The 13,921-nt window shown below is 38.7% G+C and overlaps 1 protein-coding gene across 1 annotated transcript; it reads right to left on the reverse strand.

Moving 5' to 3' along the window:
* Positions 1 to 1,964: 1,964 nt before the first annotated feature.
* ALDH5A1 (aldehyde dehydrogenase 5 family member A1) lies at positions 1,965 to 13,882 on the reverse strand. Its single transcript, XM_085310023.1, has 9 exons — positions 13,790 to 13,882; positions 11,919 to 12,089; positions 11,534 to 11,650; positions 10,927 to 11,070; positions 9,901 to 10,044; positions 7,576 to 7,734; positions 5,735 to 5,904; positions 4,907 to 4,965; positions 1,965 to 4,723 (listed from the first exon to the last, which is right to left on the reverse strand). Exons 1-9 carry the CDS (start codon positions 13,835 to 13,837, stop codon positions 4,518 to 4,520), a joined length of 1,218 nt encoding a protein of 405 aa, XP_085166149.1. The 5' UTR covers positions 13,838 to 13,882; the 3' UTR covers positions 1,965 to 4,517.
* Between the last annotated feature and the right edge of the window lie 39 nt (positions 13,883 to 13,921).

The following is a 13,921-nucleotide window of genomic DNA, read 5'->3' on the forward strand; positions in this document are numbered from 1 at the left end:
ATCTTGAAGTAACATAGTTCAGTAAACCAGGTAAGAGAGCAGAAACAAATTCTTACTGCAGTTTGCAGTAAGAGTTTTCATATGCTGGCTTTTCCTTGATTTAATTGACTGTCCACAAATATTCACCAGTTGTTATGCTTGGAAAGCCAAGTGTGGTGGTTTCACAAGTTTTGTGTTTTGCTTTATGGCACATCGAGTACCTGAGTGTTTGCAAGTGTGATGACTGCTTTGTAGGAATCAAAGAAGCTGGTATTTAACATAACCCAAGATACCACTGTAAATTAAGGACAGGTTATGCTGCCTCAGTTTCTGAACTGGAAAAGAAAAATTCATGTCTGAGTGTGTGTGAAGTTCATGGTACTATGAGATGCAGGTCGTCTTATGTAAGGAAAAATACAGTGTTAAAGCCATGCAAGTGTATCTGGACATATGGCTTTCACCTTACAATGTTTTTGCATTGTACAGTTTGGTGTTAGCAGTACCCTCTCTCTTATTAAGTAGGTCGATACAAGCCTGTAGAATATTAAGTGGAGGAGGCAGTGATTCCTGAACCACTTTTGTGGTTACTTAGCACAATTGCCTAAATAAAGCAAATAAACTATCTAGTAAATGCTCACAGTAGCTTCCAGTGTCTTGGAAAGCCCTAAGTAGAGAGGTCTAACAGGGAAAACGCTTCAAACAAGTGCTAGAATTTAACATAGAGCTTCTGAACACCAAACTTGCATCTTGTCCCTTAAGCCATTTCAGGCTCTCTGTAAGATGCAGGGCTAGGGCAAAGGGCTCTCCCTCATGACCACTTATCCATACAAGGTGCCAGTTACAGCGAGATGGATACTTTGGTCCCAAGTCAAACTCTGGAGAACTCTTTTTGCTTGCAGGATTATCAGACTCCCAGCGACGTATGTCTGATGAGTTTTAAGAAAAGTATGAACTATTATAGTCTACATAAATGATTTAAACTGCCCTTTGTGTGCTGTGAAAAGCATAGAAGTGTATAATGCATCCTAAAAAACTATTCTAAGAAACTGATATGCAGCAGAACTCTACCCTGCTTAAACTTTTCCTTAGATGCAGCAATCTAGGCGAACAGAGATAATGAAGTACAGTCTGCTGGGTCTGCTGCATCCTAAAAAATGAAGTGCTGAGATAGCTGCCAAACTTGAAATACTCCTCAGCAGCTCTGAGCACCTTTCATCATCCCTCCTGGATCAGTTACCAAGACCAAGGGCTTCCTTCCCTCACTGAAGGTAGGTTTGCCAGCTTAGTGTACCAGTGGGCAAGTATCACCTACAGTGGCTTCCTGAAAAAGCACTACGGTTGGTGATGAATTTCTGCCTCTTTAAGCTAAAAATGCTAACCTTAATCTCTAGCAGACCAGGCAAGCAGTTATTTCTCTGTTTATTATGCTGAGAGGACAAACTAATTCAACAAGTACAGTAGGATCAAATGACAGCTGTTTAGATGATGATGATGAAAGAAAATGAGATGGAAATTGACCATGAATAAGTTGAAAATTAGAAGATTATTTCTAAGAGTTCAAAGCTGTCTTTACTCAATGAAAATAAAAACATCGCCTAAAATCCATTTTAAATCTTAATTTATTATGTAGACAATTACACAGGTATCCATATCCTGAAAGCAGGGACAGGTATCCTGTGGTCCACAAAGCCTTTCCCGTGTGGTAAGTTGTTTAATTCAACATAAAAGATTTGCATGTGAAATGACTGACAGCATACAATATGTCAAAAGTAGACTGCTCCCTTACTTTAGAACGAAGGGATTATAGTAAGGATAACCAAAATCTTAAGTATAAAGAATGCCTGGATGCTGAAGAGTGTTATTTCAGTGCTTAAGCTGGCTGATGAAAGAACTCTGTGCAAATCCAACGGACTGAACCCTATGTGGTTGCTGTCAGTTTTATCAATTCAATATTGAATAAGGTAATAAACAACAGAATCCAATGCTTTYGTGTAAGTTATTTATTAACTGACACATTTTTCAATCAGTTCTAATACTCAGAAATTGCTGAACTATCACAAATATCTTACCATAAATGAAGTTTAAGAATTCAAGTATATCCTTTGTTAAAGAATCACAGCTTTTGCTATAGATACAACTTAAGATTATTCTGTGCTGATGCAGACCTTATCTAAACAAGGAAACTGCCAGAATCCAATCTAGACAAAGATATTTTTAAAGTTTACCTTAGTTAAATTTAAACTATGGTTTGTGCTTGTTATCAGGCATAGTAACAGATATTTTGTGGTGGAGAAAGGTAAACATTTACTCACTGATTTTAAAATCTTGGTGTCTCTTCTGAGAATAGCACTGTTAAATGCACCAATGCATCAGATCAATAGTTTTGCCACAAATGAAGAGTAAAGGCTAAAGAACTTATCCTCTACCTACATGTATATTAAGACTGTACTTTCATACAACAGTTAATGAGGTAACATTAAAGTGTGTGCAATTTAAGTTGTAGCTACTTCACCAGGCTACACAAGTGCCTGCATCACTGCATTGTGGTACCCATGCAAGTTACAACTTTATTTTGTCTACTTATTCTTTCCAGTAAGAAATAAACAAGTAGTAACAGCTAAGGTGCCAAACGACATCATTTCCCCCAAATCAGGCACCTTGTGTGCTCAGTAGTGCGAGTTTAAAAGTTGGCTAGAAGAAAATTTCTTGTTGCTAGTATAGAAATAGGCCATCTTTTTTTGATCCTGACAACAACCACATGCYGCAGCTGATAACACCATTAAGTCCTTGCTATCTTAAATCCACAGCTGTAGCGCATTAAGAATTTCTGAAAGACAGTCAGTGTCCTTTACCTGCCCTTCATTTGGCATGATGCACAGACATTTTACTGACAAAGGTCTGAATCGTTGAACCAACATAACCATTAAAAAAAGTAGAAATAGTGAGTAGCAGTCACTGCTACCTTATGTGCGCTTTAAAAAAACCCATAAAACGCTACTTTGGCTTGCTTCCCCACTTTGCCAAGTTGCATCTTATGGCACCTTTTTGCCTAGCTACTTTTTTTTTTGCCGCCTTAAAATAGCCTATTTCATAGGGTACATTCATTAGTGTGCAGGCTCTTCTGCCTTTTATTTATTTTTAATAATTAATTAGTAAAGCATCACCAGATAGAAGTTAACCAACACAGGAAATAAGATGTCTTACCTTTCACCCCTGTAATGCTGGTTTATGTACCAAATTAACACTGCACATTTTTTTTAAAAAAGTGCTTCTTCTTACTGCTATTGAAATAATGTTTAAACATCATTGTTTATTTCACATTAAGGAAACTGCATTGTCTTTTAAAGACAATAGTTAAACTAATGACATGATATGTTAAAAAAAAAAAAACCCAAACCAAGAAAAACCTCACCGCTAATCATGTATGTTTAAATCTTGATTAGCCCACAAAATAGCCAATTTTAAAGGTTTTTAAACCTTCCCTCCCTAATGGACATTTGGCTGTATGACAATGAATCCAATTTAAGGCACAAAGCCCAGAAAAAAAGAGCCATCTGCTTATGTTCTTTGGAAGTAGAGAGTAACATTCCTCAGACATGGAGCAACATTTACATCAATGACTTACTTTCTTCCCGAGAACAGTCACATTCATTTCACAGAAGGGAATTTAAGTATATCATTATGTCACCACTCGGGACTTATCAGAGAGCCCTTATGTTTCCTTGCAGTTCTGCAAGTTATTCCTGCAAATAAACATTGCACCCTCCTCCAACTGCCTACTAAGGCAGCATCTCTGTATACTGCACTGCTGTTCTCCTGGGCCTGCTGGGGCTCACATACATACCAGCCGAGGCCCTATTTGAGTCTGAACTTCCAAGCTGTTAAGAGCTCTCTGCCAAGGACAAGCCCAAAGCTGAACACCTCCGCAGTTGGCATCAATGTGCACTGGCAGAGCTGTGTTTGTCTGCAARGATGTTTAGCTGTAGCTAAAAGCAATTCCCCACCTTTCATGAGCATCAGCTTCTCCCACAAATTAACAAAATAAAAACAAAACTACTGCTTCTAAAAAAGGGTTATAAAACTGCATTAGAAAATGTCATTATTTGCACAAAACTCTAAAAGTAGACTACCCTCCCCACCATTTCCCCGTGTTCTACACACACTCAAACATTAGAGCAGAAAAAGGTGGTCTATTTCTTCCTTTACATGACTTATGATGATCTATTTTCGTTATGCACAAGTCTCCAAGTCCTTCCCACTTATACAGGGGTAATCTACAAATACTAGACGTGTATTCTTCCCTGCTCCTTACATGACATAACAGACACACTGAAAACTTGAATGTATAAACACAGAGCATGTAAAAATATATGGCAGCACAGAATATAGTAAACACCTCTGCACATAATTCACACAACAGGATTACTGATTTTTACAGAAGGTAAAAGGTGCATTCATACATACTCCTGGCTCTACAAGCTTATTAAAATTACAGCACTATTTTCCAAGCTTTTGGGGATTGTGCTTTTTGAAAAATTTTATAAGCCTCCAAAGCAGACGTATTTTATTTCTAGGTATTCGTCAATGCCATATTTTGAACCCTCTCGTCCTAAGCCAGACTGTTTTACTCCACCGAAAGGACTCTCCACTGAGGAGATTATGCCTTCATTGACACCAACCATTCCAACTTCCAGCTGCTCTGCAACTCTCCAGATCTGAGCTGGATCTTGAGAGTAGAAATATCCTGTCATGCACACACAGACATACAGGAGTTAAAATAAAGTCAGAAGGAACAACTGCAGAAGACTGAGGAAAATCTACTTATTGAAATTATGTCTGTCACTTCATTAAAAATTCTCCTCCCCTTAAATGAAGCTCTAAAGTTTGTAAAAACACAGAAATATATTCATCTGTTTGAGAAGCATACCTGCCAAACCCACATTGGCTGCATTTGCAATAGCAATAGCTTCTTCCTCAGTCTCAAACCTGTTGATATATAGAAAAAAATAGAAATGAGGTTTACAGTTCAAATGCCATCTTGTTGACTTACTACTGAGATGCAACTTTATCAGAAATATAATGAGCATTTCTTCCCCAAAGTGTATTTTCAACATCTGATTTAATTTTTGTTTTGAAGCAATAGATCTTCTACCACTTCTGTTAATTTTAACTGCAGTTAGGTAGTTAGGATTGTCTTCACCCTCCTTAGATACTGTAATTTAGTAGAATATTTACCTGTCATGGGTTAGCCCACCAATTTCCCCGCCTACACGAGCACGTTCAACTATGAGAGATGATAACATGTTCCTCTAGTTGGAACCCATTACAGTCAGTTGCTGTGGATGGAGGTGGAGATTGTTTTAAGGAGCTAAGAGAGTTAACTCATCCTTGGTCAGAAAGACTTATGACTAACAAGTCACATGACAAATTACTGGGTCCTGCCTCACACTTCATTTCAAAAAGGATGAAACGGAGAGAGGTTTTGCTGCTATCCTCCCTTGCATAACTGCTAACGCGGCTTAAAAGAATCGTTTTTGAAAAGCTGCAACAATACTAAAATTAGCTCAAAAGAGAAAAACAAACTAACCAGATATCCAACGTAAGTTTTCATGTGTGCACCCCAGTCCTACTACAAGACCACTGTGATCTTACAGAAGTATCTTTCAGCAAATACTGATTAAAATATTTTTTACCTAAAATAATCTTTAACTGGTCTTCTATTGCTATTTTTAATCTAGAAAATGAATAATCTTACTTGATAACTGGTGCTAAAGGACCAAATGTCTCTTCTTGGGTGCAAAGCATTTTTGTTGTAACGTTACTAAGTAATGTTGGCTCAAAGAAGTTCTTCCCCAAGCTGTGTCGTTTCCCTCCAGTCACAATGGATGCTCCTTGAGAAACTGCATCACTAATGTGTCTCTCTACCTGAGGTATGCAAAATAAAAACTCAAAGCTAATTTTTAAGAATGTACAGTAGTAATTTTACACAGAAGAAACACAACTCCCCAGTATTAAATAGAAAATTTTCAAGAGAAGACTTTGTAGAAGACCATTTGTAATGTTATTTAAAATTTCTCTTGAATTTTAATTTCTCTCACTTGGACATTATTTCAGAGGAATAAATTATGAGTATGGCCCCAGTCACCTAGAGATGAAAGATGCAACTTTTCAAGTGGAATGTAAAGAGTATATCTAACACGTACAAACAGTCTGCAGGACTGAGAATTACACCTGACATCCATGATCAAGGACTGTGAAAACAGAGGTACATGACTGTCATTTAAAGAATCACAGAATGGTTGAGGTTGGAAAGGACCTCTGGAGATCATCTAGTCCAACCTCCCTGCTCAGCAGGGTCACCTACAGCATGTTAGACAGTGTTGCATCCAGGCGGGCCTTGAATATCTCCAGAAAAGGAGACACCACAACCTCTCTCGGCAACCTGTTCCACTGTCACTCTCACAGTGAAGAAGTTCTTCCTTATATTGAGGTGGAACTTCCTGCGTTTCAGTCTGTGCCCATACAAATGGGTAACAGAAGTAAACCTTCAAGGTGGCACTGTTAAGAACATTTTCCACCCATGTGCTAATAAGAACAGAAAACATGCAAAGCCAATGGCTCTGAGAACCTCCGTATCTACAGTTCATCCAAAGACAAGCAAGTAGTGAGAAAACTAAAGTAGTAATCTCTACCTAGAATTCTATTTTTTCAAATAACTGAAAAGCACTTAAGTGACTATATACAGTTCTCGTGTGCGTGTGTATGTAGGCATTTATGATACAAACACAGCATACTTTTTTGATGCCTAAAGGGAAGGCATTTTCTTACCTATACTTGAAACAAATCAAAATATTGAATTACTTATCTCCCAAATAACTCTAGATATTTACACATTCCAGTGTTTTATAAACTGAAGGAATCTGACAGTATTCATATAGAATAGGAATGAAACCAGGCCTGCATATAAGCAAGCCATAATATATTAGAAAGTATGAACCACATAATTTAATAATCTTTAACCTTAGGAAGGGTGAAAGAAAGTATTATAGAAAATGTGACTTATTACAGTTCCAAAAAAAAAAAAAAAAAATAGGTTTCCTGGAGTCACAACTCATCTATTACCTAAACCACACATGGGTTTCAAGGGATTTCCAACATCCAGAGCTCTGGTATTTCTAACCTCAATGCATGATTCTACTTAGCTTTTTCCAGCCAAGCGCACTTTTCTTCAAATAAGTTCTTATTCAAAGTACCTCTGGACTGGAGAATCCCAACACAACTCTGACAGCGTATCCAGTTTCAGTAAATAGTCCTCTTTAGAATAGCCAAGAGATAATTAGGAAGAACCAATTGCTCCTGGCAGAACAATCCCTTTTTCCCTAATGCATGTAGGCGAATGATACTTTAAAAGTGCCACATCTGTTCCAGTATGTATAAACATGGGCTCGGAGGACAGGACAGGCTTCCAGAAAACCAGCCGCACTGTGAGTACATTCTAACAAAACAAGTGTGAAAAAGCTAAATATAAATACAAAGTTACTTTACGGATCATGAAAAGGAAATCAAGCTATCAAAAATGAAATCTTTTATTTGTACCTTCTCCACTGCTTTTTCATTAATCAATGGCCCCTGGGTAGTTTTTGCATCAAATCCATTTCCAACACGCAGCTCGCTCTCTATGGCTTTAGCAAATTTCTCCACAAATTTGTCATGGATCCCCTTTTGCACCAGGAAACGGTTTGTGCAAACACAGGTCTGAAAATAAACATGAAAATGTAAAACAAATAGTATTTATACTGTATTTCATCTATTCATGAATTAATTCTGGCTTTCATGACGTACATGATTTACTACAGTCATCTGTCCCCTGCCTCTTCTCCATAAACCTAAGCTGTTAACAAGTTTTGCCACTTCTTTCATTGCTCCACTTGCTTCAGAAATCCAACTTCAACAAGTTGTCARTATGTGTGTGAAATAGCTCATACTGCTTGCTAATGAAAGTTGCTCATACTGGAAAAAGGTTTTCTGAGCTCTTTGGACTCTCATATTTGAATCAATGGCTGTCCAAAAGAAGAAAAAGAAGTACCCTCTAATTAGAAACCACAGAATGCTGCCCTGACCGATAGAACTTCAAGTCACACTGAAGGAGGTGGTGAAGGGTCTTTTTTTTTCTGAACTGCTTCATTAACTGAGTCTGAGTTTTCTTCTTGGAATTTGTTTGCATGTATTTTCAGTGACCTAGTAACATACTCAATTGTGCTACCCATTTAATCTGACCATATCCTATCTTACTACAATCTCTCAAATGTAACATTGCCTCTTCTATCCAACTACATTACCTGTGACATTCTAGAGCTCCTTATTCTTCCATGCAACATCCTGCGCAAGAAATGCCTTGTATGTTTGATGTTGTCCAATGTGTATCTGACTACAGTCCTGTCCACTTTCCAGTCTATTATCTTTCCTTTCTTCCTAAGACTAGTCTTATGTTTTCTTTTCGTGTTATTCAAGTACTACTAGAAGACATTTTCTGAACCAAATGACCTTCTAATCTCCCCCCAAACTTGATTTTTCTCCAAAGTTGGAGTTCTTCAACTTGCAATCATGGAGACATGGCGGGATAGCTCACGTGATTGGAATGCTGCCATGGATGGATGTGTGCTTTTTAGGAGAGACAGGCCAGGGAGGCGAGGTGGTGGAGTTGCTTTTTATGTGAGAAAGCAACTGGAATGCATCGAGCTCTGCCTAGGGGTAGAAGAGGAGGAGGCAGTTGAGAGCTTATGGGTAAAGATCAAAGGGCAGGCCAACATGGGGGACACTGTTGTGGGTGTCTACTACAGGCCACCTGACCAGGAAGAGAAAGTTGATGAGGCCTTCTACAGACAGCTGGAGGTAGCCTCACGATCACAGGCCCTGGTTCTCCTGGGGGACTTTGACCACCCTGACAGCTGCTGGAGGGACTACACAGCAAGGCACAAATAGTCCAGGAGGCTCCTGCAATGCATTGATAATAACTTGTTGTCAAAAATGGTGGAGGAGCCTACGAGGAAGGGTGTCTGTTGGTAAGGACAAAGTCCAGCAGGAGAGGGACTGGTTAGAGATGTGAAGGTTGGGGGCTGATCTCCAGAGGCCCCTACCAACCCTACTGATTGTATGATTCTATGATTAACATTCACAGCTCCTAGATGCAATTCTCCTAAGGCTGGAACAGTCTTCATACAGCCCTGCACAGCTGACTGCTCTGAAAAGCTGTGCTATTAAATTTCTTTTTTAAAAAATAAAATACATTTGAGGCAAAATATCACATGTATTTACATGTGAAACTTGACTACTTTTTTAAAACTCCTTGCTGTGGAAAATCTAGGTAGGTGTGTCTCCAGGCATTTCAATCACCTTAATTCTGCTGAGTGCTTTCAGAGCACAAGAATGACTGGGATCAAACATACAGTCTCACAGATAGAACATTTATCATTAGACTGGAAGTCACTATTTTAAGAAATTGCTAAATCCTGAGAAATGAAGCAAGAAAATGTCTCTTCCCAGCTCCAACTCTCCAACAAATGAATTCAATGCTCATTATGTAACCCATTTGACAAAATGCCCCATCTCTTCTCACACTCTTTGGAGGGATCCTAGTGAACATTTTCCTTCTCATTGCTAGTGTTAACAACTGAGTGCCATACCTTTGTAAAAGTGCACAGGATTTTGCAATATCGTTATTCACACTTGCTGTCTGATAACAGGCTTAAATGCAGAGAGATGCAAGTGCAGCACCTCTCCTTTCACAATGAAGTGTTTATGCTTCCCTTTTTCTAAAAAAAAAATAACTTATTTATAGCTTAAAAATACCTTATTTAAAGCTTAAACTCTATGTACAATTTTTCACTTTCTAAATGCTTGGGAAAAAAAGGTTACTCTTACCTGCCCTGAGTTTCTATATTTAGAAGCAAGGGCTCCGGCAACTGCACGGTCCACATTGGCACTATTGAACACTATAAAAGGAGCATGTCCTCCAAGCTCCATGGAAACTCGCTTCACAGTGCCAGCTGCATGTTTCAACAGTATCTGTAGGTAACAGAGGAGACAGAAATCTGTATCTCTCCCAGATGTAAACTATGGAACCACAGAACTTACAGATGGAAGGAATGAAAAGTAACTCTTGTGGTCAAATTAATCTGTATCTTCTAATGCTAGACCATGTTTTCTCACATTACAAATATAGGCAATAATTTCCTTCATTAAAATCTTGGGATGAAATTAGGCCAAGAAAAGGTTAAAAAAAGGACTTCCATCAACTTCAGATTAGGCTTCTACCTACCGATACTGTCACTCACATTTATGTGTTCACTTCTTTTTTGATAACAGAAGTCTTGATAAATCTTGTGAAATTTTCCCAAGATCTGACAGAACGCGGGGCTAAGATCTGCCTTGATCTCAAACTTGTTCTTCATTCCTCCTATGGCCATTCCATAGGATTCTACTACCTCTAGCCACATTCTGCAGTATTACTGATTTCATTAGGGATGCTGAAGAAAAGGACTGCTTATTGACCAAGACTGATAGGAGACAATCAAAGCAATGGCCTCACTTCTCTAACACTTTCTCTCAACTACAGAAGCTGTTCCCAAATAGTACTCTTGGGATTCATTTTCAGTATTCCTATTAGTATGCTCTGACCACGTAATATGGAACAAGAGTATCTTGTACAGCACTGGCCAGGTTACAATTTGATAAAAGGCAATTACCCAGCAGCACATGGGCAAACTTCTAAGAAGTACTGATACTAAAGAAAAGAGACAGTATCTCAAGAAATACATGCTTATTTGGACAAACTGTGTCCAGCCAGAAAAGAGCAACACTGCTGTATACATAAATACACGTTTTTCCCCTACCTTTCCAATATAATCACAGTAACAATCTTCAAAGATATTCTGTGCATTCATGTACCTTTCCTGTCGCAGTGGAGCCAGTGAAAGATATTTTGGCTACCAAAGGATCAGTGCACAAAACTTCCCCTACAGCTGGTGTCTGCTCTCTGGAACAAGGAACAACATTATACACTCCTGCTGGAATTCCAGCCTGGTTTGCAAGCTGCAATGACAGACACACAGAATTTGCTTTATCAGTAAGTTTTGTAAGAGGAACAGGTAAAGGAAGAATGGGTAATGTTTGTTTAGCGCTTTAAAGAAACCAGTCTGTTTGTCAGTGGAAACTCAGGCTGCACAGCACAACTAATAACAGATGACACAGTGTCAGAGAGCGGCAACACTCTTGTTTAAGTTGGCTGTCATTCAAAGTAACTGACAAAAAGATAAACAGGTGTTTTGTGGGCAGTTAAATGGTTAGATTCACTTTGAGGCTTTTGACCGTATTCCAGGCAACTCTCAAGGATTAGTAATAAACTAAAACCTCTGGATCAACTGAGCCAACTTGTCCTTTCTTAATGTACAAGCTTGGCTGCAGCTATCTTCAAAGCCCACCTGACTTCCCATTTGTGGATTCTTATTTTCAGCTTCAGTCCACTTCTAATGTAAAGCTTAGCAAAAAAGCTTACCTCTCCAAGAGCTAATGCTGATAATGGTGTGTCCTCTGCAGGTTTAACTACTACCGTACAGCCAGCTGCCAGAGCTGCACCAACCTTCCGRGTAATCATAGCACTGGGGAAATTCCACTAGGATGAGAGAAAAGTATAATAAAACTTGGGAAAACCTCACCTCTGTTTCCACACAAATAGCTAACACTTTCTCCAGTTACATGATAATTTAAACAGTCTTGCACAATGTGCTTCATTCTGATCATTACAAGGAACTACTGCCAATCCAGGAAGAAGCGAGTACAAGGTAGAAACTAAACTTTCTGTAGCAAGATGAGCCATAAGGCCCCATGCTGCGGTCTGACTCTGAAATGTTCATGTGATTTGAAAAATCAGCTATGCTTACTGGGGTTATAATAGCTGCCACTCCTACTGGCTGTTTCAGCGCCAGGATTCTTCTGTCTTTTGCAGATGCTGGAATGACATCACCATAAACTCGGCGAGCTTCTTCTGCAAACCATTCCAGAAATGAGGCTGAATAAAGAACTTCACCCTGTGCTTCCTTCAGAGGTTTTCCCTTTGATTAAATCAGATTGAAGACACACTTTAAGTTGGCAGACTGAAGCAACAAAAACAAGTTTAAGTCACTTCAGAGTTTTTGATCTGAAGTGTTTTATAATCCACGTATGCTGCAATTCCCAACAAGGATAGTATTTCATAAGTAATAGCTACACAGTTTCACTGTATGTTCATTTTACAGTCAACAATTTGCCTGYTGTGGCTGGATTTATACCTACATTAGACGGGGACCAAATAATAAAAGTGGAATGCATTTATTTACAAACTCTGCAGCTAGCTAGTATTACCATTTTGAAGGCAGGAAATAGGGCAAAATATGCCCTTATGTTAGAGATATTGGGGGAGGGGGGTCTGGTCCAGTGGACTGAATGACTATTAGCAGTTGGAACACAACAGAGGAGTTCCCGGAACATTTTCCAGAACACCTTCAACCTAAAGGAGACCAGTCTGTGAATTCCAGACTGCTCTGTGATGCAAACCAAAGTGAGCTAAGTGAGCACAACTGGGATACCTGTTTTAATATTCTACTCTGATCCAAACAAAAACACTGGTATAGACATAACCCACTAGACATAAACATTAGGAATTTTAGTGAGACCACTGAGGCCAGACTAAAGGTCCTGTATGTTAGGACAGGAGTTTAAAGGAACATCCATGACAAACAGTATTATAATTACAGTAATGATTACTTGTCAGATAGTTTCTTTTTCCTTAAAAGGCTGGAACAGGTAAACTGCAGTAAGAAAGAGCCTTCAAGAAAGGCAACCCTGATCCTATTAAAGTTTGTGCATTTTCATTATCTTTATTGGAAATCTAGACGTAAGTGCTGATCCTTTCTAGCTCTCTGATTAGTAACTTTGCTTTACCAAGTATGATTAGGCATAAACTACCAAAATCTAACCATTAAACTCAAGCAATATAAAAAGAAAAATCTGTTATTCCAATCTTTATTTCACACACTAAAGGACAAACACAGTACTTCATCAGTTTCCTCTTGTATATGCRTACAATTTTTCTGTAATTTTTTCCAAGTCAATGAAACTCTAATAAAACACAAACATTTATGTCATTAAGACCACAGTTTAGGCTTACATGCACTTCTGTACATTACAAAGCACAACGAAGGTCTGATATCAGCTGGGTTTCTAGGTACTATTGACATAAAAAGAATGGACCCTACACACACAAGAAATAGTGATGTTTGAAACATTACRGATTGAGCTAATAGTTAGAAGCTAATGTGCAATGCCTGCACTAAAGCTTTTTTAAAGTAAATGATTTTAAAAAATGCCGTGTCTAACTGGTGAAATGTATGCTAAGTATTTTGATAGTTTTCAGTTTGATTTTAATGTTAGTCCATTATGTTTCTAAAAAAATAAATGTTACCATTGCGAACTACCAATTTTCATAGACCTGGAGCCAAGAGATGCTAAGTAAATGCCTGGATTACCTGGGCACATTACTGGCTTTAGGAAGGTTTAGAAATATTTTTTCACTTAACGCAATGATCAGAATTGCTCCACTGACAATTGCACAGGCAGGTGTTTCTTCTGAAACCACTTAYGACCATAGCTGAACGGCAATATAAATGGAGTCAAGGCTTAGTTATGGGCTCACAGCTATGGAAGGCAATGGGGCACTCTGCTGCTCCTCCAAAGCAGCCCCACGGTCTGTGTGTTTTTTACCTGTTATACTCACATTCTCTGCTGTTATTATCTTAGCCAGGTCATCTTTACTCTCAATCATCAAGTCGTACCATTTGCGCAGCAGCGCGCTCCTCTCCTGGAAAGAGAGGCAGGTAACGAGTCGAGCTCGCCCTAGGCTCACGGC

This window comes from Rhea americana, unplaced genomic scaffold, assembly GCF_003343005.1.
Source record: "Rhea americana isolate MKP2758 unplaced genomic scaffold, rheAme1 scaffold_31, whole genome shotgun sequence".
In the NCBI taxonomy this organism is placed as follows: domain Eukaryota; kingdom Metazoa; phylum Chordata; class Aves; order Rheiformes; family Rheidae; genus Rhea; species Rhea americana.